The sequence below is a fragment of the Gymnoscopelus braueri genome, assembly GCF_963280865.1.
Source record: "Gymnoscopelus braueri genome assembly, chromosome: 21".
Lineage (NCBI taxonomy): Eukaryota > Metazoa > Chordata > Actinopteri > Myctophiformes > Myctophidae > Gymnoscopelus > Gymnoscopelus braueri.
Genome location: NC_137623.1, coordinates 30233742 through 30258930, shown reverse-complemented (window position 1 = coordinate 30258930; position 25189 = coordinate 30233742). Strand labels below are relative to the sequence as shown.

The 25189-nt window shown below is 41.6% G+C and overlaps 2 protein-coding genes across 2 annotated transcripts; both read right to left on the bottom strand.

Annotated features, from left to right (window-relative positions):
• Positions 1–574: 574 nt before the first annotated feature.
• Positions 575–18493, bottom strand: cip2a (cellular inhibitor of PP2A). The gene is made up of 22 exons (XM_080417487.1): positions 18206–18493; positions 17654–17782; positions 16775–16922; positions 15789–15901; positions 15462–15556; positions 15234–15330; positions 14352–14474; positions 13268–13413; positions 12756–12831; positions 11738–11977; positions 10536–10741; positions 10285–10434; positions 8721–8820; positions 8281–8399; positions 7975–8155; positions 6829–6894; positions 6009–6119; positions 4893–5089; positions 2848–2961; positions 2169–2251; positions 1741–1880; positions 575–1185 (listed from the first exon to the last, which is right to left on the bottom strand). Exons 2-22 carry the CDS (start codon positions 17753–17755, stop codon positions 1039–1041), a joined length of 2754 nt encoding a protein of 917 aa, XP_080273613.1. The 5' UTR covers positions 17756–17782; positions 18206–18493; the 3' UTR covers positions 575–1038.
• Positions 18494–21654: 3161 nt separating this feature from the next.
• Positions 21655–24660, bottom strand: LOC308076683 (SH2 domain-containing protein 1B). The gene is made up of 4 exons (XM_080417088.1): positions 24277–24660; positions 23416–23479; positions 22576–22864; positions 21655–22308 (listed from the first exon to the last, which is right to left on the bottom strand). The coding sequence occupies exons 1-4, from the start codon at positions 24417–24419 to the stop codon at positions 22265–22267; spliced, it is 540 nt and encodes a 179-aa protein (XP_080273214.1). The 5' UTR covers positions 24420–24660; the 3' UTR covers positions 21655–22264.
• Between the last annotated feature and the right edge of the window lie 529 nt (positions 24661–25189).

Here is a 25189-nt window from a genome sequence, read left to right as displayed (position 1 = left end):
TTCCAGTAAAGTAAAAATACCTCAAAATTGTACTTAAGTACAGTACTTGAGTAAATTTACTTAGTTCCTTTACACCACTGAGCACCTCAAACTGCTATGATGTTGTACAGCACAGTAGTAGGCCACATTACGATTTCTCCAATGCGTGCCTTCTACTTCAGTAGAAGTTACTTACTAGCCTAGGCCAGTGGTTCTCAAACGGTGGTCCCCAGGGGGGTGGGGGTCCCAAATTATTTTGTGGCCTTGTGGGGTCCTCAGATTTGCTTAATGTGCAACATAGTTTTTTCTCACTCAACAGTAAACAAACCAACATACAGTATGTAAGTGTATACAGGGTATCTGCAAAATTCTAAAGTGACAACTTAAGGTGATCTTAAAAAGTGACCTAATACCTCTAAAATGGAAAATAAATAAAATAATGCCATTACTGTGTCTCAAGTGTCAAAGAACATTACACGAACATTTTGTCAAAAGCAAAACAGTGGCATATTTGACCACCAACATCAACCTTTTTGATGGATGAAAGGGGTCCCATCAACAGCCAAAACTTCAAGCACACTCTGACAAGCAAGGGTTTACTTTAAAAAGCCTTTAATTAGACAGCAGGGCTATACAATTTAAAAACAATAAAACTCAAATCATGCATTTGATTTGCTTTGTCCACCACTGGGAATAATTACTTAGCATCTCAAAATGAGAAACTTACTCTAAATAATTACTAGCTTATGTCTTATGAATAATAATGACTTAGCATCTCAAAATGATGAAAAACATTTAAAAAAAAATGTTTTTTCCCACTGAAACTAATTTTTCATGAAACAAAACACAAGACATAAGACAAACAAGTAGACAGCATATGTTGCCAGACATGAATAAAATAACAGACAATACTAAATAGTTAATTTAATTGACAGTAAATACCATTACAAATTATTTTATTATTTGGCTTTCTCGTTGTCATCCTACAGTACATCTTTGTGTAGGGGTGCGTTACTGTTTTTCGCATGACTTGTTTGCCGGTGTTAGTGTGTGTGTCCATCAGAGTGAGAGGTTGACGTCATTCTTCGCCTTGCCGCTGCTCAGGCTGTGAATCATGGCGATCATGGCAGAGTGTTTGTTAAGCTCGTCCTCCTTCGCTTTCAGCTTGACCTCCACCTGGCTCTTCTGCAGTTCAAGAGATGATGCCTGTTGATGGCCAAGAGATATTAACAAACGCCTGGGCTAAGCCCTGGCTGGGCCTAGCTGGTCCAAACACTATAGGCATTATTGCACTGCTATCTGTGCCTCTCTCAACTAGAAAATGCAATTGTGCTGGAACGTGGCAGCCAGGAATGTTCTAAACTAACCAACACAATTCCTCCATTACATTTGTTCTCTGTCCACAAGCCTGTCACAACAATCTTCTGATGAACTTCCAGGGGTCCAGACTCACAGGAACTTGCAACATTGGTGACGCAGAAACCAAGATGGTTTTAAGGTGTTGAAAGCCTACTCTCCTCGGTGGGAAGACTCTCAATCTTGTCAATAGAAAAATTCCAATGACCAGATCTGTAGGTGGCGCACTGGAGTTACTAAAACATTTATCCGTCCGGTGGAATATTTATTTTCTGGCCAAAAAGTGGATTTTACACAAAAGGTGGGTGTCTGACTGAAATTATTACAAAACGCAGTACAACAGGGAAATAATGTGAAATTATTAGATGTTAATGTTTTTATTTTCAAAGCAGGCGTGTGTCTTACCCTGATGCTGGCGTCCTTCCTCGCCTGCTCCGTTTTGTTGAGTTCCTTCCTCAGAACATCCGCAGTCTCTTCCAGCTCACTCTTCTCTCTCTCCTTTTCCTTCCCTCTGTCTTCCTCCGCTCGCAGTTCCTCCCGCAGACCTGACAGACACGGGGGAAGCAGGGGGATTAGATACGGCGCGACCACAGACAACAGCACAGCGAAAGACGATAGGGAGACATGAGTGTCAACAGTGGATACAGTTAAGACAGAGAGATAAACCAGCAGATTAATAAATATATCAAACAATCTATAAACTGTATTATTTCAATGAATTCAATATCATTGTAGATTTCATCTATACAGTTAAAAAAATAAAGATAGATACCGTACGATAACCCAACCCACAGCCTTGACCTGCTGACCACACTGTTGGTGTCACAACTGACCTGTGATGTCACCGTCTCTCTGCTGCAGGTCTGACTGGAGGGACTTTATCTTCTCCTCTCTGTCCTCCAACACAGACACCGTCCTGAGGGAGACAGAGCAAACAAGAGACAAGAAACGCGTTTCATGATTAGGGATGGGAGGATAATCGTTATTAGCGTTTATCGTAATTAAAAAAACGCTCACAATAATCGTATTGCGGAGATTTTAAATTATTGTGAAATTTTCCTCCGTCATACACTAGGATGAATAAGCTTTTGTTGAGCTGCAAATTCAGTACCACTTAAACCCTCTATCCTTGATAAAAACGGACCTGTAAAGAGCGGATTTGGTAGCGCTCTTATTTCACTCTACACAAATCGATTCGCCAAAAACAGTACATCTACAAGCTTAAATGCGTTGCGAGCTTGTAGATCGGCTATTTTTGGCAAACGTTCCCCCTAGAATAGAGATGCTGGGGGTTAAAGAGGTTAACAAAAGTGGCATTTAAAGTTTGCAGCAAATTGCGATATTGTTAATCACAATTATTTTTGCTACAATAATCGTGACGTGTCATTTCCATATCGTCCCATCCCTATTCATGATTAGCAATAATAAACGGTAATGGCAGAGATTGTGCACAGATTTCATTGCTTGGTTTTAATTCATTCTGTGCATGTGTGTGCGTGTGGTCGTCTTTACTTGTCGTGTTGCTTCCGCAGAGTCTCGTGGTTCTTCTTCAGCGTGTCATTCTGTTTGGTGAGGGAGATGTGAGCTGCCTGCAGCTCCTTCAACAAACGCTCGCTGTCGCTAAACCTGTAAAGACCACATCACAACCTTAATATTACAGCAGTAATTGAGCACCAAAGTCTGACACCACTGCCGCTAGAGGGATAAGGATAAGGATAAGGATAATTCCTTTTAACAGGATGTTCATGAAAGTCCTTGCGGGCTTGTTTCCAATGAGGGCCTGTGAGCAATTAGGGGTTAAGAGTCTTGCTCAGGGACAAATTTCATTTCATCGACACATATGCTGGCGTGGCCTGGAATCGTACCTGGGGCAACCAGGGCCTCTGGCTCCCTAGGCGGGCTCACTAACCACTCAGCTATGGCCGCCCCTTGAGGGCACTAGAGGGCGCTGTCCCCCCCGGTCACGGCGTGACCCCATAGGGGAATCTTAGATCAAGTCACATAAGAACTGTGTTCCAGAAATAAACAAATCAGCCAGGCGATCTTATTCAGGTATGTTCATTTTTGGAACACAGTTCTTATACGACACAATCTAAGATTTCTCTATGAGATTTGTAAGAGAAAAAAATAACGCAACGACCCAGGGGTAGTGGGAGTGACGTCAGGACTTCGGTACTCTATACATAATATGTATATGTATGTATGTATGTCACAGCTCAAAACACCAAATCCCTAAAAACGTTTCAAACACTGAAAATGACAATGAAAGGTATTTGGTAAAGATTGGTCTTTTCTGCTGTATTACAGAGCATGTGAGCGGAGCACTTGACCTAGCCTTGACGACCATGCAGTCTTTTGATATTGCACCGTTTAGACTGATGCTAGGTTCTTGGTTTACCTATGATCCTAGATTACTGAGGCACTACACGTTTCTAAGCATTTGATGTAGGCCTATGTGTTTACCTTGCTTATTGTAAATCGCTCTGGATTAAGAGCGACTGCTAAATGCCTAAAGTGTAGGTCTGTTTTGCAAACCATATAGTATGGTACTGTACAGGCTTATGAAACAGCATAGTATGACTAAGTTACAGAAGTGGTAAATTGTATCAACTTCATGTCATGGGTGGACTGAAAACAAAAGTGAGCTTGGGAATATCAATTACTGACACTACTTGCTTCACGTTATGGGAGGAAACCGATTACAAAAAGTAAAATAAGAGAGAAGTGACCAAGTAAAAGAAGGTCAATTTTATGTTGAAATTTGTGGACCAGTAGATCATATCTCACACTAAATATACTGTAAATGGTGCTAAATAGCACAAACAAATTGTTCTCTGGCTCGTAACCATAGGGGAAGTGTGTATGTGTGTGTGCGCGTGTCCACTTCGCAGAAACAAGAAGATACGTAGAAGGAAGTATGGCTGATACAGTATCAATAGTGCAGCAAATGTGTTGCAAATATTCAGATGTATTGAAAAACATATATTGTGACAACACTAACCTATGTTTGGTGTTTAAAGTTGTTTAAAACGTATCCAAGACATTTTTGTAGGTGGCTTTGATCAAATCCTTTATTATTAGTCTATTTACTATAAATGTAAAAGCTATATTTGATATCACAATCAGCCAAATATTTCACCTTTTGCGAATCATGGGTAATTTCTGGTGGCCTTTAATGGGTCTGAATTTTTGGGCACTCCTTCTGAAATGGTGAGATACACCCTAAAGAATGTGTGTACCAAATTTGGAGCTTGTATCTGCCGCGTAACGATTTGACCATTTGTTGAGCTTAATTCCCCCTCCTACATGGGAGTCCCCATTTGGGTTAAAGGGCAGCCAATGAGGAAAAAGTGACGCACTGCTCCTCAAAGGGGGGGGGGGCCAGGGGTCCTTGAGGGGGTCCGCAGCTAAATAGAGTACAGATTAAACACTTAAAACACAATTTTATTTGTCTGCACAAAATGGTTTTAAATGGGGGACCACTGCCAAATACATATCAATTCGGGGGTCCTTGACATGACAATGTTTGAGCACCACTGGCATAGAGAGAGACAGACCTGCCATGCAAGGTATTGTACGCTCCTTTGAGGGCGTGGTGTTCCTGGGAGTCCTGCTGCAGTCTGCTGTTGTGCTGCAGCAGGGACTCCATGTCGGCTTTGGACCGCTCCACCTCCGCCACCTGAGCCCCCAGCGCCCCCTGCAGGTCCTCCCGGCCGCGCTCCGCCTCCTTCAGCAGGCTGCCCAGCTTACGAGCCTGGAAGATTATATAGACAAACGCACAGAGGACGAACAGTAAATAATCTCACATTTGTATATCGTTGCTGTCGGGCAGAAACCTTGTCTCCAATGTTTGGTGTTTTTTCATAAATGAATGGCCTACTTGATTATAATACAGTGTCACACAAAAGTATCAAAGTAGCAGATCCACAAGCTTGTAGATCTGCTACTTTTGACAAGGTTTCCACCAGAGAGCAAGATATATACATAAATCATACAATATCTCGTGAACCACTCATCCGGTCAAATAGACCGCCGAAGTCTGACGTCATTTACACATCCTTTGTTTGTCTACCTGGTTCGCAGTTTTCCACCCCCGTTCTGAATCCCATAGACGTATTTAATATCGCGTCAAATAAGAACTGTGTTCCAAAAATAAACAAATGACCCCGGCGGGTTGACTCTTATGGATATGAAGCATCAACTGACGGTGAGAAAACGCTAATGTTACTTCCGCCGAATTAGTTACATTTTCGCCAGAAACAGACTGTATCAAATATAAGTGACTGACTATCATAAACGATACAGAACCTCCTCCCTGACAATAACGCCGACACGCGGTGTTTATTTTTGGACCACAATTCTTATATGAGACGATTCTAAGATGACCCAATGTTATTCTCCATAGAGAAATTACTTCCGCAAACCTGGGGATGAACGAGTGACATCAGGACTTCGGTGCTCTATTCATACTTTGGGAGCTGTAATTTTATCCAGTCTACTTCATACTTCATAATAGGTGCATTGTCTCTAATCTCTAGTGTGAAGTCTTGAGTAGTTCTCGAGAACGCAAGCAGCCATACCACAGTTCCCTTCCAACATCCATTTTGGTGCGTTAGGTCTTAATAATATCCCACCCGAGAGCAAGCAGGTGTGTGTGAATGACTGCATGTTACCTCAGCTTCGGCCTGCGCTCGCTGAAAGCGGTACTGAGCAATGAGCCGGTCAGCCTGAGAGAGGGCCATGGCCTTGGCCTCCAACAGGTCCTGCAGACGACTCTCTTTCGACTGAGAGTCGAGAGAGAGACAAAGACAGATAGAGAGACAGAGAGAGAGAACGAGGGAAAAAGAGAGGGATAAATGGAAAGAGAGAGGGGCAGTGAAAAAGTGGTGAGAGGATGAGGATGAGAGGAAGACAAACAGTGATTAGTTAATGGTTAACACATCGGGTGCCAAACACGGTCTGAACCGTGTTTGCGCAGAGTAGCGGTCCGGTGCCGAACACGGTCCAGACCGTGAAATATGTCTTTTTGTTTTTTTCGTTTTTCTCCACACGGGCGGGGCTAGAGCAGCTCTGGGAGTACCCATTGTGATCTTGAGAAGGATAGGCCAGATAGATCACCGGAAAAACAAAAACATGGCTGCCATCCACTTCCTGTCTATTTCCTTCTTTAAAACACCTATATCTCCGGATCTGTTTCCGGTGGGGAAAACCGGTCATGCGCGATGCGCGATCCCCCCCCATTGTAACTCGCGAGTGAAATGTTATCGTTCCAGGTTGTAGCCAGGGTCATCGCGCAACATGAATGGATGTTTTTTTTTACATGGATTTGCTCCTCGTGGAGTCTAGAGCTTTAAACAGCAAAGCGCAGTCAATGGGGAGAATGCTGGCACCCAACGTAAGTTGTTATGAAAAAATGCTGGCACCCAATGTGTTAAGAGTGACACACACACACACACACATACACTGCATTGTTTAGCACTGCACTCCACTCACCGCCAGAGAAGAGAGCTTCTCCTCGTACACATCGATGATCTGGGACACGCGCACGTCTTCCTGCAACTGCAAAAGAACATTAGCAGAGACAAAATGCATTACACTATGAGCAGATACATTCAAGGGCCATCTTCTGTCTATTCCAACATGGAAACGGATCAAATTGGGAAAACAGATTATTATACTAGTTTTTCAGCGCTGATTGTCTGGATGGATCTTGGGAAAATTAAACAAACGTTTAGTACTTCCAAGGACCAACACAGATGTAAACCCTCACGATTCCAAAATATCATCATTCCTTAAAGGGCGATTTTACACTCCGAGTTAAAGGAGAATTTTGGACTAAAGTTCTCTTACCTTTTCTATGACGTTATGATATCTTAGGATGAATGGTACAGTAGAACATTTTCATAACTCCACCCCTGAGCCGCCACAGCTTAAAAGGTGCGCGGATAGGCCTTAGGTTAGATCACATATTTTAATAGCTTTTTTTTTTTTTTTTTTTTTTGAGATCTGACGATCATAGTGACAAAACACTGTCCCAAAAAAAAAAGAAGAAAAAAAAACAGAAGTCTCGCTAGACGAGATTGAAATCTCGAGATTTCAATCTCGTCTAGCGAGACTTCTGTTTTTTTTTTTGTTTTTTTTTTGGTTGCATCGTGTTCTGTCACTATGAACGTCAGATCTCACCAAAAAAATAATAAAAAAAAGCTGTGGCGGCTCAGGGGTGGAGTTATGAAAATTTTCTACTGTACCATTCATCCTAAGATATCATAACGTCATAGAAAAGGTAAGAAAACTTTAGTCCAAAATTCTCCTTTAAATTAACACAGATCATTTTGCAATATACATGTTCTTTCTCTTGTTTTCTGTTGTGCATGTTCTCCCATAGGAGTACATGCCCTCTTCCCTTTCCCGAACACAGGCCAATTGTGTTCGTATAGATGCTCCACAAAGCCAGATGCACCTCGGTGGATTTGAACCCACAACCTCCGTGGTGGTGGGCAGGCACTTAAACACTGCACGAACCTAGTGCCTCAGAATTACTTTTCCTTAATTTGTATTTCATTCCCACATATTTCCAGGCAGGCCTACTTGTATACACCTGCATCGGAGATCCAAAATACACATAATCGTCCAACACACCTCCATGCCATTCTGGATTCTCTCAATGAGGCTGTTGACAGTTTTGTTGGAATTCTTGGGTGAATCCGACAGGCTGATACTTGTCCAGGGGGGTGAGACTTCCTGCACAGCGACACGCTTCATGGACACCTCAGCATCCCTCTGGCGATAGGCATTGTTGGCAGCCATGCTTTCCCCTAGACTTTAACAGAAACACTTGTGGCTATTGGATGAATGCAGAGGTAACATGCGTGCCAAATTTTTATAATAATAATGGCACTGTGTATGACGAGCGTATGCGCTGGGCATGTGTAATGTCTCACTCACACCAGCAAGGGGAAATCTGGCAAAGGCGTGGCTTCAAACAATAAGGAAAGGCCGCATTGTACTCGCTCTCTGTGATTGGATGTCAGGACCAGAGAGAAAGGGGTCACCATCCTTTGGTCCTGTTAAGAGAGACAGAGAGAGACAGAGAGGGACAGACAGACAGACAGACAGACAGAGAGAGAGAAGAGAGGATGGGATGGGATATGAATAAATTACCCTTTGCTAACCTAAGAATGGGAGAACGAGACTAAGAGGTTCTGCTACTGGCCTCTAAGACCCAAGGTAGCAGTTCTAGATATGTTTTTAAGTTGTCAAGTGTCAATCTGCAGTGGTGCTAGAGGAAAGGCCATTGGGCCACCAAAATCAGTAGGTTTCATGCCTTGGTAAAATATCACATTAAATAAAGGTGAGGAACAGTTAAAGAGAGACTGTAAACCTACCTGCAGGATCTTGAAGAAGCTAGTCTCCATGTCTTTCACCTGCTGTCTCAGTTTGCTCATCAGCTCCAGAGTCTTCAGGATAGCCTCGGCACACACCTGGCTGAAACGCATCACAGATCATCTTGTGAGTTGCCACACTTCTATTGGCATCTCAATAGCATTTTAGTAGTGGTAGTATAGTGGGAGAAGGATGCTGAAGATGGAGCTGCCAGGCAACGGAGGAAGAGGAAGGCCATAGGGGAGGTTTATGGATGCAGTGAGAGAGGACATGAAGGTGGCTGGAGTGACAGAGGACGATGCAGAGGACAGGAACATATGGAAACAGATGATTCGCGGTGGCAACCTCTAATTATCCAAATTAACCAAAAGAAGAGTGGTACTGTTTAGTCACCGACCATTGAGGTAGCAAATATGCACACAACACTAATTATCATCATAAGACCAAATACTAACATACTACTGTACAGTATGTCATTTTTCTTTGTTGCTTTTTACCCCTTTTTCTGCCCAATTTAGTCGTTATGCCAATTGATTCCTCCCCACACTGTTGTCACTGCTGTTGTATCCTACTACTCACCTGCCAGTGAGTAGCCCCCACCGGGAGGACGTAGGGCCTTTGTCCTACCTCTCCCGCCCAACACTCACTGCTGATAGGTGGAATAGGAATACATGCCTGTAGTAATACATGCAGTGACAAATGTCACCCTCCGCACCCGGGTTCCCAACCCCGAACACGGGCCAATTGTGTTCGTACAGAGTCGCACCCACAACCTCCGTGGTGGTGGGCATGGACTTTACCACTGTGCCATCCAAGCGAGGTTAAAATGATTATGACGCTGTATTAACCAATTTTTCCAGGGACCCCCTGGAACCCCACTGGGGGTCCCCGGACCCCACTTTGAGAACCACTGCCCTAAAGAATCGGGGTTTAGCTATACCTAAACATGAAATAAACTAGGCTAAGAAATTAATGTTTTCTGGGGTTTCCTTGACATTGTCTAGGTATTAAGATGTCACTGATATACATTTTTACAGAAATGGGAACCATGTCTGCTTATGACTAATTACTGGCACTGCTGCTAACGTGATGGGAAATAAACTGACGCCACTGACAAATATTGGCTGTCAGTAAATAGTGGCTATGAGTATACATATACGTATGTCCGGATCTGCCAAAGACCAAGTTTGTGGTCAAAGTGTGTTTTGCTCAGTGGAAGTGGTGGAGCAGGAAGCTGTTAAGCAGATTTTTCTTTGATATGTTTTGCTTTCTTGTCATCCTATTGACCTCGTCGTGAAGAAGTTTGTGTTCAAAGTGTGTTTTGCTCAGTGGAAATGGTGGAGCAGCAAGCTGTTAAGTAGACTTTTCTTTATATATCTTCGTTTGCTTTCTTGTCACCCTATTGACCTCTTGTCGTGAAGTGGTGAAGGAATTCGACTCAGATCCACTATCTGGATGACATGATTAAAATGATTTTGAAACTGTCACAAAGACAGTTGCACTAGCTAGTGCGCATTGAATCTACATGAAATTAATCCAAAAACCCAGCTGTGAGAAGAACATCACCTGAGGTCATCGCCTGAGCCAGGAGGGGGACAGGTGAGGGGGCTGCTGTTTTGGCTGCACGAGAGCAGCGATTCAACCAATGAGAGGCAGAGCTGAGCGGTCAACTGGCGCGCAACCAGACACCTGGTGGAGTCCTCGTCACACAGGAGTGGAGCAGTTAAGGAAACACAGACAGATCAGATGCATGGTCACACGACATGTACGCACAGACACACTGAAAGTGGACAGCTACAAACACACAAGAGTCCCACAGTGGAGTGGAAAAAAGGCGAGTGGACAAGATGTGAAGGATATCCAGCAGCAGGTCGTCAACGTGTGAGAAGAGTACGCAGCGCTTCCTCAGCTGACTGTCTCCCTGTGAGGCATCAACGCCCTTCAATAGACCCAACACCACAGGCAGCAGCATCTCCACGAAGCTTAACAAACAGCCTGGCACACTCTCTGCTTCAAGTGCTTCCTAGAGAGGGGGGGAGAGAGTGAGACTGAATTGAGGGAATAAAAAAAAAAATAGAATAACTGCATTACATTGTTCAATTGAGAGGACCTCCCCGGCGCCCAAATTAGTGAAAATAGTCAATATAGTACAGTATGTCGGCAGATTTTCACAACTTCTTAAACTTTCTTTGATTTTTTTAAATTTACCTATGAATTATTTTTAAAAAATGTTTGAATTTGTCTTGAATTCATGAAAATGTGTGAATTTTGTGGGGAAATCTTGGAATAATAAATAAAGGGATATTAACATCAACTAGACACTGGTGTAGTTGATGTTCTCAGAGTGACATACAATGAGTTAGCAGGCAGGGATTCCATATTTTACTGGAGGACATTGTGATAGGACACAGCTGTTGTGGGGTCGGAACCTCTCTGACCTTTCAGTCATAAGACGCTCTCTCTAACCGGATGACTTATAGGGGATTTAGGGGAGTTTTAGCATGGTGTCGTCTTTCCATTCCACCAACGGACATTTTGGAGGGGCAACACTGAGGTGGGACATCAATGGGTGTGTGATTTTATCAAACAGGTTTTTGACTTTGTGCTTCACAACGTTTTCATGCCAAGGACCCCCAAATTGATCAGATCTCTATATGAAAATGTTTTGTGCCAGAGAGCATAAGATTTATGTAAAAAAAATAATAATAATAATAATTCAAACGTTTCCAAACATTTCCAAACATCAAAAATAGCAGATATACAATCTCGCAGCGCGGCACGAAGTGTCACGCTGTAAGCTTGTAGATCTACTATTTTTTAATAGCAAATGTAGAAATTATGGATAAAGTGGTTCAACATGATTTTGATGCTACATTAACTACTTTTGCTCGGGACCCCATGGAATCCCCAAAGGACCTCTGGGGGTCCCAGTACCCCACTTTGAGAACCAATGCTTTACAGAACAAAAAACAACACGCACTCAATACAAACTATAATGTTCTATAGGTCCTTGTCATACCTCCAGTAGCTCATTCAACAGCTGCAGGGCTTGGGAAAAGCAGCTCTCCATTCCTTCCGCAGGTGAGCTCAGCAACTGGACTAGAGCTAGCCCAGGCTCCGCCTTCTGTCCACAGTCGACGCCCACCCCCTGTCTCCGACTAGCAGCTCTGAGTTTAGGCCCCACCGGTTTGAACATCACGTCACATAGAAGAGAGCGGAGCCCTGACACACTGCATACAGCCAAGAGCAGCTCCAACACCTAGAGACAACACCAATCAATCATACATATATATACATATACATATACCAGGGTCCCCACACATTTTTAGCAATGAATTTCCAAAACTTTTCCAAAACTTTTCCAGAATATTTAGCCCAATTTCCAGGCCTATAAAACAATCATTCAGCGCAATAATGTGTCTCTTACTCTTATGTACAATGCCCAAAGATAGGCAGTGTAGCAAAAATAAAGCATAGAATATAAAATAGTACAATTTCATTCAACATTTCGTGCAAAATTAGGGCATAGTGACCCTGCGAGCGAAAATAGGAGGGGTGGACGACGTCGTTGCACGGTTCGTTGTCGCTCACGGTAGGTCAGGACGGTCTCATTCAAAAACATGTATTTTAATGAGATTTCATCGCCCGCTCGCTTCGCGTCACGTCGCATCGCTGGCAGTGCGGATGGGGTGTTACACAGCCCGTTCGGCGAAAAACTACTTATGTTACATATTTTGTATAATGTTATACATGTTTATGAAAATGTTTTGTATTAAAAAAAATCAATAGCCAAAAACAATGCATAGCCAAATATTTTTCCAGGACCCTTGATAAATTCCAGGACCTTTGATCAATTCCAAACCTTTTCCAGTACTGGATTTTTTTTATTTTTATTTCAAAATATTTCCAGGAATTTCATGACCGTGGGGACCCTGATATACATATATATATATTATCTGAATTAAAGGGCCTAAATTATGATTGATTGATTAATTGTACTAGTGTGTCGATTTGTGATGGTTCGTCTTGCCTCTCACCTTGGCTGCAGAGTCTGGGTCTTTTCCATGGAGCAGGCCCAAAACTTGAGACACGCATGCAGGGAAATGTTCATACCTATAGAGACAGAAATGTTCATTTGTTGTTTATGCAACCAGAGTGACTTACGCCGAGTAGGTAGGTAGTGCTTCAGTAACTTACTTATATCGTCTCTGTCCAAAACTGTTACTTTTCAGGATTGAAATTAAAAAAATAACAAAAGTAGCAGAACTACAAGCTATACGCGCTTGCGGATCTGCTACTTTTGATAGTTTTCTGATCATGTAGTACGATCAAGTAGGGCGTTAATTTACGAAAAAACACGAAAAGTTAGAATATGGAGATAAGAGGTTTCTGCCCGACAGCAACGATATACACTTCAACAGGATATGATGTGACTTGCGATGAAAGCTGTGATCTTTCATCAATAGGATGTTCTGTTGACTAACATCATATTCTGTTCTGACAGAGGCATAACGATAAAGACAATACATATCTGTGTGTGTCTGTGTACCTGGTGAGATAGTCGGCCATCTTGGGATTCTTTAGTAGGTCAACCAAGAGGTCAACTGCGTAGTTCCGTGTCAGTGTGCCATCGCCGTTGACGATGATGTTGAAGACAAGCTGGAAAGTCTGGTGGATGTTCTTTGCATCAAATAGCTAAAATCCAAACACATTTAATATACTTTACTACAATGTTGTAAACCAATATATCAACCTACTGTACTAGCTAGCAATCCCAGAGTTTTAGCACCCAAAAATGGAAGCTGAAAGCCATCTTCACCAGTGGTAGCACAGTTAGACTGCACCATGTTTGTGACCGAGTGTTTGTTTGCTCTGAGTGTACAAAATAGAACCTAATGGAACCTTTCTTTTTGTATATTTTAATCCATTGCACACATAAATAATATAGCACATTGCAGTTTTAGACTACAATTGTTTTTGTCTAGTTTATGGGTCTAGGTTTAGTGAATTCCTTTCGTGTTTTTGTTTTGTAGCAGTCCAGATAGCCTGTTTCCTCAAATGGCTAGTTTGGGTATTTGTTATTATTTTGGCCAGGTTCATCCTGACGTTAATGTTGTGAATATAAATGTCACTGTGTTTATCTATAAAAATGGGAAAAATCGTGCAATTATTTAATTCTCAGTCTTTGTGTTTGTGCCATTATCAGATCCATAGCAAAGGGCATTCAACTATTACAAAATGTTTAAACTAGATGTTATGAATGAGAAATGAATGGCTAGCAAGTGCATAGCCTATTTCTTGCCTTAATGTTACCAAAAACAGTTTTTTATAGGCTGTATAGCTTAGAATGGAAATAGTTAGCGATGGTGGTACTAAAAAGCGGGTATAAGCTTCAGTGGAAACTGGAAAGGCAATGATAAGTGGGGCTAGGTAGAGGTTAGTCCTCTAGCGTCTGGTATTTTGTTTTCTAATGCAATTTTGGGTCATGGGTGGGATGGCCGACTTTGATTAGTCAAGATACGCCAAAACGAGGCAGGATGATACTACATATCGAAAAGCGGCATTAGAGACTAATATGGTGCCCATTCTAAACAATAATGAGAAATCAGATGTCGTGCGTGTGCTGCACCTACCTTTTCTCCAACCTTTTCATTTAGAGTGAGGCTGGCCAGTATATTCAGGGTGAACACCACCACGGTCAGACTGTTGTGATCGAGGAAGTTGAGCAGAGTACGGTAGAACTGCTTCACATTGTCCTGTAGAATGCACGAATACACACACAAACACCAAGATGAGAAATTAATCCTGACCACCGACAGTGAAGCACTAGTCAGACGTCCGGATATCTCCGCCCTCCAAATTGTCTGGATACATTAAATTCATTGTATGGGCTTGGACGGATGATGAAGGAACCAGTGTCAAAGCTACGCCCACTGTTTCTTTTTTAGGACACGCCATTACCGCCTTTACCACACAGTGTGAAAGCCTCTGCTCAGATTAGGAAGGACCACACTCAGTCCTTCTAATTGGTTCTGCAATGCAGGGATTTTATTAAATCTCCAAATTACAATGACACCAGACAGAGATCTCTGAAAGTCTGGCTACTATGTGAGACTAGCGAAGGGCAGGTAAATGGTTGCTATGGCTGACCGTTCTCCTACCAGTGATTTCACAACAAACAATGTATCAGGGAGAGGATCCATTCTACAAATACAAATAGCTGATCAAATAGAAAGTGGCAGATTAATTTAGGAAATGCACCGGCCACTTGGCCTCTAGACAAGGAGGTTAGTGTTTATTGTTTATCTATTAGTTCCTATGCTGCTACTAACACCTACAGTATGCATTATATCGCTCTTTTTGCATTGGAGCCATCAAGATTCTTTTGTTGTACACTTGTGTTCAATGACAAAATAACATCATCCATCCATCCGTCATATCCTAACACACACACACTAATGTGTTCAAAATTGTCTTGGCAAAGTTGCATCATATATTAGGTGGAACAGACTCACCAGGGACTTGATCTGATTCTGTACTGAGGAGTTGTAGCGGCACAGGTTGGCCATGAGTCCCAGGCACGGCAAAATTATGTCCTCATTACAGGATTGACTGTGGTGAGAAACATAAAGCAATCATGTGAGTAACAAGCAGTACAGGCCGACATCCACTCGGCAATCAATGACGTTTTAATCTCATCTTGTCATCAATATATTGTATTAGGACAATATATTGTCACTTACATGTTTGACATCAGAAAAGCTATTAGCTCATGGATGTAGTTAGTCGAGTGGAATATCCGTGTGTTGTAAGTCAGTTTCTGCAGCAACTGCAAACACTGATACATACATAAACCGCAAAATTATTATACATCAGTAGTAGACGTGTGTAATGTCTACATTGGCAGCACAGAGAGCAAATGACACAATTTTCAGGTCTCTCAGCCATACACAAGATTATGGTTTTACCAGGCTCCAAGCACAAAATGTTCAGTCACTTTACTTGGATAAATAAGCCATTTAAAAGAGGGAAATTGAAAGAAAAAAAAACTCAGGAGTCATGACACTTACTTGCAGTACCAGCGGTTGTGTAGGTGTGGCGCTGTGCCAGTGAATGATGGAGGACAGACTGCTGGTTAGGTTGTAGCTGCTGTGGAGCATCACTCTGCTCTCATCATCACAGGCTGAGGGAAACGACAAACAACTAGCACCAAACTCACACACACACAAGCCAAGAATTGTCGACTGGTCAGCTTGTCTACTCCCCCCCCCCCCAAAATAATTATATTTGAACTCGGGACCCCCACCCCCCACCCTGATAAGCACTTGGAATGTAGAAGTGAGGGATTACATTTTGTTCGACTCGGTTCCACAGATAAATAGTGAAAAATGTACTATTATATTATTTGACAATTTCACCAATGTTTTTAAACATTTTTATAGTATAGTTAATTGGTCTCTTTTTTGGTTTTTAAAAGGTGTTAAAAGTCCTTAAATTGTCACTTCACTGTCATCTGGGGACCCCCCAAAAATCATGTGGGGGACCCACAGGTTGATAACCACTGGTCTACTCTACCAGCTGCATCAGAAGCGTCAGAAAACCCATCTTCCTTTGTATTCATACATATCGTTGCGGGTGGAAACCGTGTATGTCCAAAACCATTCCCTTTTTTATTATTATAATTTTTTGCTACAAGCTCACACAAGCTCTACAAGCTCACAACGCCTCGCATTGCGGTGCGTTGTGAGCTTGTAGATCGGCTATTTTCACAACTTGTGTGTGACACTCTTGTATGATGAAGTAGGGCATTCATGTACACAAAAACAATATGAATTGAATACATAGGACCACAATGGAAACAAGTCCCCCGGGCTTTTTGTGTTATCCTTTTAGCATTATTGTATAACTGTACCGCTGTACTTTTTGCAAACTGTTCATAAAGTATTCAATCAATCAATCAATCAATCAATCAATCCCACCCTGAGAACACCACAAGTTAATCGGAGAACTAGATGAGGTATAGCAGACAGTCCAAGTTTAAGTATGTAAACAGTACCTAGTTGTCCCAACAGGGAGATGATGGTGCCTGTGAGGGCTGGACTGCAGTTTGGGTCCCCCGCCACCTCCACCAAGCCACTCACACAATCACTGGGCAGCACCTGGCCCGATGACAGCAGGCGCGTACATTTCAGCTCTGATAACTCCTGCAAATGAACACACACACACACACACACACACACAATTACCATAGGCCACCCATTAGTGATTATGAACAGGACATTTACTTAAGTACTGTACTTAAGTTCAATTATTTCTGAGGTATTCTTTTACTTTACTAGCCTGGTAAACCCTCCCTCCGGAAATCTCATTTCTATTTGATTCCTGGAATCAAATAGAAATGAGATTTCCGGAGGGAGGGTTTACCAGGCTATTACTTTACTGGAGTACTTCCCATTGTTAATAATTTTACTTCTACTCCGCTACATGTCAGAGGCAAATATTGTACTTTTACTCCACTACAATTATTTGAAAACATTAGTTACTTTGTAGATTTTGATAATTATTGCAAAACCACTTCAGACCTATAGGCCTACATATACTTTGGCAATTTGAAAATAGCCGATCTACCAGCTCACAACGTGTCGCAAAGGCTTGTAGATCTGCTATTTTCAAAGGATCTTTATGCATTTTATACATTTGAAAACTTGCTAAATGAGACCTTCTGCAAAATGAGTACTTTTACTTTTACATTTTGATGCCAATACTTTTGTACTTTGACTCAAGTACATTTTTAATACCGAACTTGTAACAGACTATTTCTACGATAGGGTACTGATACTTTTACTTAAGTAAAACATTTTAGTACTTCGTCCATCACTGGCCTAAGAAAATACTACAAAATAGGACATTTTCTCAGGAAGACAGGGAGACTCACCTCCACTTGTTTCTGAAGTTGGCTGGTACTTTGTGATGACTTGTTATCCCTGTACTGCCGGATGGCCAGCACCAGGGACTTTAAACAAGTCGTTACGTCCATGATCCCCCCCTGTTAAGAACAGCCGATCTAACAAAACCAAACAAAAATGGATGGGTGAGTGTTTTCTCTTCTTTTGAAACGCCCGCTATAACAAAACAGAAAGGGTCAAAATGGTGCTCTAACTAAATGTACAAACGTTCCTAGCTCTGGTCCAAAGCGTTAGAATTAGGAGTTCTCCTTATATACTTTGGCAATTTGAAAATAGTGTCGCTTTGCGACAGGTTGTGAGATTGTAGATATGCTATTTTCAAATGATCTTTATACATTTTATACATTTGAAAACGTGTGAAATGCGACATTCTGCATAATGAGTATTTTCTACCTTTGGTACTTAGAAAGTACATTTTGATAAGCAATACTTTGGTACTTTTACTCAAGTAATTTTTGTATTCCAGACGTTTTACTTGTAACAGAGTATTTCTACATTGCAGTATTGATACTTTTACTTACAGTGAGTACTATTTCTACCTCTGTTGACAGTTTGCTGCTGGTGTTGTTCCTCCTGTCAAAAGCTAACGTTGCCTGTGTGGCTACTAGCGTTAGCTGCTGTCTTATTGTCCTGACAGAGACAGACGCTTGGTGATGTATAAACCGTTACTTCAGTCAAATAACATCATTTTATATTCCTCAGACGTGCAACCTTACGTTATACTTTCCTTCGTCCACAGTCTTTAAACAGTAACAGTATGAGAGACGTTGTTGATAGTGATGATGATGAATGAAGTGAAAACAAACAGCAGCCACTTCCTCCCGGTTTTATTTCGAACGTGACGGAAGTAGGAACGGTCCATCATGTCCCAGAGCAGGGGGGTGCAACGTGAACCAAGGTATATAAAAGGAAGGTCTAATCACCTACGTCATTTTCGTCGACAGGGAGCCAAACCGTGAGAACCATGGCGGACCAGCTCTTGACTTAGACGAGTGTGACCTTTGTGAAATACTCGGCCCAGGAAAATAAAAGAAGACACGTATCATTGTTTTCTGCTGTGTTGCTTTTCGATGTGTACACACAGTACACTGTATAAGTTTATTGAGCTATCAAAGAGCACAAAGTTAGTTTCTGAACGTGCCAAAGTATTTGAGTAGTATTTTTAGTATTTGCACTGATCGTCTGATACTGCAGAGCCAGAAAGAAACGATACATGTCACTGTTTAGATGCCTCAATAAAATTATACAGTGTGCATTAAAAAAAACTAATCGAAAAACAATTGATTGGAAAACAACCTGTGATATGTCTTCTTTTATATTCCTGAACCGATTAAAGGGACAGTTCACCCAAAAAAAAATATTTTTTCCTATTGATTAGTCACCCCATGTGACAAATATTTTTTTGCTTTTTTTTTGTCAATGGTAGCCTGGAATCCAGACTGATTGCTACGTTCTGCTTATTTTTTTTATTTTATTTTTTTATCACACAATCACACATCATTTTAAAGGGATTGTTGGCGATTCAGAGATAAACAAAGGGAAAAAATCCAGCAGTTCGTTTCCCCGACCACCAGGGGGTGACGCACGGAGGACTTCCATAGAGTAAGCAGACTTCTAAACGGGCCATGCCGAATATAGGTTACTTTTTTCGGATACAATTCGCGGAACTGCCCGCCCCTGCCGGTTCTCTAAATTTTTATTTTTAAATAGGCTCTTTCATGACAAATTGACCACATATATGAAGTTAAACAACTAAATTCTATCCAAACGCTTTTTGAAAAGTAAATTATGTGCCTAAAAAAAGAAGTTTGAGAGCATTTTAAAACCGAAAGTAAAAAGTTCACACGGACACGGACGCGCACGGATGCGCACATGCGTGCGTGAATTTACGCACCGGATACCCGGATGTGTAACCTAAATAGTAGGGAAAATACGGATTTCAGAAAGAGGAGTGTTTTTTAATGCAGGAAAACACCCCAGCATCATTATATAGTGGCTGATAGAGGGGAAAAAATGCAAAATATATATATAGAGGTATTTTTCAAATATAGGCTTAATGTTGCCTACTATACCTTTAACCACTTTAACCATATTTTATACAGTGGCTATAAAAAAAGGAGATATACAAGCTCATAGCGCCAGTATGTTTTTTTTAATGAGCTTGTAGATTGTATTTTTGTATTTTGTATTTTTTTTTATCTTGAAAATGTGTGCAAACATTTTAACTAAAATCTTTGCTTCTGGGGGGTCCTTGGCACAGATGGGGTCACAGCCATATACATATCAATTTGGGAGTCCTTGGCACAAAAAGGTTTGAGAAATAAATGCTCTAAGGTCTTGCAAGCCTTTTAAAGAGCTACCACTGGCTCTCATCTTTTAAATCGCTTTTTGAATCTTTTTTTGAAGCACTCTTATATTTTTGTGTTCCCTTTTTATGTTCCCTTTTGTCATTTTAATCTTTGGGATTTTGTGCAGCACTTTGTAACTTAGAAAAGTGCTATTTAAATAGTTATTATTAATATTATTATTATAACTGTAGGCTACTGACATATAGATGTTTGTAACTTACGAGTAAGAACCTTGCACACAGCACCTTCAAGTAGGCTAAGTGCTAGAATCAAGATACAACCTGTTTTGATACTATTTGAAGCTACTCTCTGATTCTTGTTTATTCCTTGTTTTAAAGAAAAAATTATATTCTCCTTGTTGTTGTAGATAAATTATGTTTACTATTATTATAAAGGGTTAGGCATGTATCTATTAAAGTGGTTGTTGCATATTATGCAACAACATACAGATGCACACATACAGCACGTCAAAAGGATAAGTCAGCAAAAAGCCTGAAGGCTTATTTCCATTGTGGTCCTTTTTTGGTGTAAATATGCGGGGTGTGTGTGTGTGTGTGTGTGTGTGTGTGTGTGTGTGTGTGTGTGTGTGTGTGTGTGTGTGTGTGTGTGTGTGTGTGTGTGTGTGTGTGTGTGTGTGTGTGTGTGTGTGTGTGTGTGTGTGTGTGTGTGTGTGTGTGTGTGTGTGTGTGTGTGTGTGTGTGTGTGTGTGTGTGTGTGTTGTCTTTACTTGTCGTGTTGCTTCTGTGTTTGGTGAGGGGGATGTGAAAACCACATTTGTTCACGTGTTGTTTGTGCACCCAGACTCTGATGGTCTAAATCGCTCTGGGTCCCAGAGTGATTTAGACAGAGTAGGTGGTGCTATCAAACCTGTGATAATTCCTGTGGTCTAATGACTAAAATGATGTTCTCAGACTGAGGCATAAAGCTTCTATGCCTCTATAAGTACTGTGTCTGTGGTAGCAGTGCATGCGTGTGTGTGCGTGCGTGTATCACATGGGGGAGGTGTAGAGACCATTAATGTAATAAAATTAAGACAATAAAAAATACATCTGTTTAAAAAGAGAGTTTGTCGCACAGCTCTAGCCACGATGCAATATCTTTTTAAAATTTGATTTAGAAAGACACCAACGTTTCAACACAATATGTCTTCTTCAGGGTATGGAATAAAAAATACATACAAATATAATCGGTGTCGTGGTTTGACAGCTGATAAAAAGCGGTCCACATCATAAGTGCATAACTGCCTTTTTGTGTGCCTTTTTTAGCACATATATATACTAGAACTGACCAGAAACTGGAAACGTCTATATTTTGTCACTAAAATAATATATCGCTGCTGTCTGTCAGAAACCTGTTATCTCCATATTCTAACTTTCTGTGTTTTCTTTTGTAAATTAACGCCCTACTTGCCCAACAGTTTCGGACATAATGAGGTTTCCACCTGACATTTTGTAAGAGTGAGTAAGCATAAAGAAATTGAACATAAGACTTGATTATTTCATTTTAATTCAAGTTGAATGTATGAATACATTTTTCTTAAAATATACATGAAGCATAATTACTATTGAATCTAATTAGTTTTATTATTAAAACCCACTCAATACAGATTTTCCATTTAAAAAAAATAAAAAGGTTTATCTTGGAGACGCAAAATGTACCCACAATTCTGCCATGACCCATACGGTAGGTCCTATATACCGTACAGCAATGTACAGCCTCAGGTTGTCAGATTTCCTGTGTTTGCGACCAGCGCAGATATGATGAACAATGGAGGAGCTGTGGTCTGAGAAAAAGTCAGACCACAAAAAGCACAATAAACCCAACTGTCAGTATAACAGTATTAAAGTCTGAGTTTTGTATCAGCGAGCTAGCTGCAAAAGACCTGAACTGAACTGGAAGCTGAAGACTTGGGGGTGTAAGGGGTACTACTACAGTATATGTCATGAAATGGAATCTTGTGTCATTTGCAATCAGCACGTCAACACCAGACACATGACATGCAACACTTCGACAGAACTGCAGCAGCAGTAATTCAACCCACTTACGGTATTGTCAACAGATTTTAAGACAAAAAGAACATAATTGTGAAGCCTTTTCCAAGGCACGTTGATGCTGCATTCACAGACAGTTCTCTTTGGAAACTTTGTCTGACATTCCTCATCATTGGTGAGTCCACATTAACACAATACCACATCACCCACACCAGCTGATGAATCACATTTCAGTGATGGGTCAGGGGGCAAGAACTTCAACATAATCGTCTGAATCAGGAACATCTATGAGGCAGAGAGACAGAGCATGGGCTCTTAGTTTTCTTATACACCACTGACTGTGAGAAACAGATAAATCTACAGCATAACTAAAATGATAACTGAAATGACCACATGCTAAAGGTGGAATGCACACACACGCACGCGCGCACACACGCACACACACATGGACAAGGACAAAAACATAATCTCCAGCCATCCGGCGTCCGGGCCATCCAGCCTGGCAGAGACAATAAAAGGAATGTCGTGCCATATGGGCACTAAGTAACATACTTGCATATACTCCATCCTCATCTTCAATCGGATGCTGAAATTGTACGAGCTGCTCCCGTAGCCTTTCTACATCTTCCTCAACTGATCTGCGTGGGGACTCTTCTATTTTGGGCGGGGGCTCTTCTATTGTGGGTGGGGGCGCTTCTATTTTGGGTGGGCGGATCAGCAGTGCAGTCTTTCTCTTGATAGAATGGCGCAGATGAATGGCCAGGCCCTGGTCCTTTCTCTTGAAGTGGTGGATCAGATCGTCCAAGGCTTTGAAGAATTTCTCCTCCACACCTGCTGCTGTCTACAAAAAAATAAAAACACAGAATAAAATAAATTGCATGAAAAAGTGTGTTGGCCTACTGTTATATTCACGGCAGTGCTACAACTCTCAAGTATCTTGGGATTAGTGTTGGCATGCATACAGTGTAAGGTCCAATATGGTGAACAGCTGTCAACCTACTGGCCCATGGCATCATTAGCATACTGATTTTACACATGTGTTTTTAACAAATACTATGACAACATTCATGCCCTTCAGTGTTGGCGCACGCGCATTATGCATTCTTGCAAGTGTGTGTGTGTGTGTGTGTGTGTGTGTGTGTGTGTGTGTGTGTGTGTGTGTGTGTGTGTGTGTGTGTGTGTGTGTGTGTGTGTGTGTGTGTGTGTGTGTGTGTGTGTGTGCGTGCGTGCGTGCGTGCGTGCGTGCGTGCGTGCGTGTGTGTGTGTGTGTGTGTGTGTGTGTGTGTGTGTGTGTGTGTGTGTGTGTGTGCATTGGCTCAGAAATAAATAATGACTGAAATAGCTTTCAGTGGGTTTTAAGTATCCTCAAAAAAAGTATCCTTTTAAGTGTACCTGAACAGTGTAGCTTCCAGAACGTGTCAGGAGAATTCTGTAAGTATACACCACCTTCTTTTTGCTGCAGACAGCGATACATACATTGGGAAACAAAGTGTGCAGAAGAGTCAGTCAAGGACTGGAGGTTAGAGTTCAGTTAATGATCATTTTAATGCAAATCATAGTCACAGACATTTTAGTTGTTTATATATTGCACATTTTGTGAGTCCTTCCAGAAAAGTACTGTATTAAACAGGCATTGTCATTTTTACAAAAGGGATTGTTTCGTAATTTAACGTCTTACTCGATCATACTACAGGGTCACACAAAAGCATCAAAAGTAGCAGATCCACAAGCTCGAAACGCGGCACGAAGCGGCGCGTTTTGAGCTTGTAGATCTACTACTTTTGCCGTTTTTGAATTTGAATCCTGACATTGTGGACATATGAGGTTTCCACCGGACAGAGATGATAAGCTCTGACCTCTGAGGCCACAGTTGCCTTGATGCCCCACCCACACTGCCCCAGCTGTTTTCACGGTTTTCTTCTCTGCCTCTTTCCTGTCGATGAGGTTTTTAAACACCAGTGTCTTTTCTTAAGATTCTGAATTCTTAACTCCCCCCCTCAACATCCCAATCTTCAAATGAGTCCAGTGATTGGTAATTGGTAAATACCAATACATTATTTTATGAAATAAACTGCTTATTCATTTACTTATTTCACTGATAGTTATACTATGTATTGAAAAATGTATACATTAAATTAATTATATCCGTGCACTTAAGAATGCCCTGGCATTTGGCCTTTGTGCCTTCAAAAAAAAATTACAACACGGAAGGCCAAGTAGTTAAAAGAGATCAGGGGTGTAACGTATACTCACTAGACACACAGACACATGGCTCCCTGGATGGTCTCACTGTCTCTGATGAGATAGGCTCCGTCTTTATTCTTCTTGCTGAGCAGGTCCTCGCTCTCCTGCTTGGTGAGGGCACCATGGTAGCACAGTGGCAGAGACGCTGCCATGACAACCCAAGTAAAGTGTAACGCACACGCACACAACACACAAACACTCACACACGAACGTGACTTTCAACTTGCACAAGGACCCCTCTCTCCATCGTTGAAGTGTGTAATCCTCTTTCTAATGCATGTCTTGGGTGTATATTTTGTCCTCTCCTTCGTCTTTGCTTCTCCTATAAGGCCAGAAAGAAAAAGGCACACGATAGGATGTATGCATAAAACTACAGGCAGAGTGGCAGACAGTCTGGTCCCCCGCACTAAACAAAAACAAAACAAAAAGCAAAGAGTTCACATACTGCAGCCAAAGTTCCACAGGAAGCGTGTGTGTGTGTGTGTGTGTGTGTGTGTGTGTGTGTGTGTGTGTGTGTGTGTGTGTGTGTGTGTGTGTGTGTGTGTGTGTGTGTGTGTGTGTGTGTGTGTGTGTGTGTGTGTGTGTGTGTGTGTGTGTGTGTGTGTGTGTGTGTGTGTGTGCGCGCGCGCGTGCGCGTGCATATGGGTTGGTTCAGAGAGAAATAATGACTGAAATAGCTTTCAGTGGTTTCAAGAAGCTTTTGAGTATCCTTCAAAAGCTGAACACAGTCAGTGTGGCCATCTGCCGTTTGTTCAAATTAAGCCAACAGCCACTGGTAAACTGCTGGTATATTGTTTACTTCAAGCACCTGTACTTCAACGGCCAATTTAAATTGAATGGAGTTGAATATTTTTATTGACACATTTGTACAGTACAAAAAGACGCAAACAGTGGCAGTCGATGATAAGGCTACAGAACTGTG

Bases quoted from the DNA above. Each gene is read 5' to 3' on its own strand.
- LOC308076683 (XM_080417088.1), bottom strand. From the start codon at position 24,419: ATGGCAGCGTCTCTGCCACTGTGCTACCATGGTGCCCTCACCAAGCAG. The intron at 22,865-23,415 runs GTACACTTAAAA...ATTTTTTTGTAG, and splicing joins CTGGAAGCTACACTGTTCAG to ACAGCAGCAGGTGTGGAGGA. The intron at 22,309-22,575 runs GTATGTTACTTA...TCTGCCTCATAG, and splicing joins TGAGGATGGAGTATATGCAA to ATGTTCCTGATTCAGACGAT.
- cip2a (XM_080417487.1), bottom strand. From the start codon at position 17,755: ATGGACGTAACGACTTGTTTAAAGTCCCTGGTGCTGGCCATCCGGCAG. The intron at 16,923-17,653 runs GTGAGTCTCCCT...GTTCATTTGCAG, and splicing joins AACTTCAGAAACAAGTGGAG to GAGTTATCAGAGCTGAAATG. The intron at 15,902-16,774 runs GTACTGTTTACA...CGTTTCCCTCAG, and splicing joins CTCCCTGTTGGGACAACTAG to CCTGTGATGATGAGAGCAGA.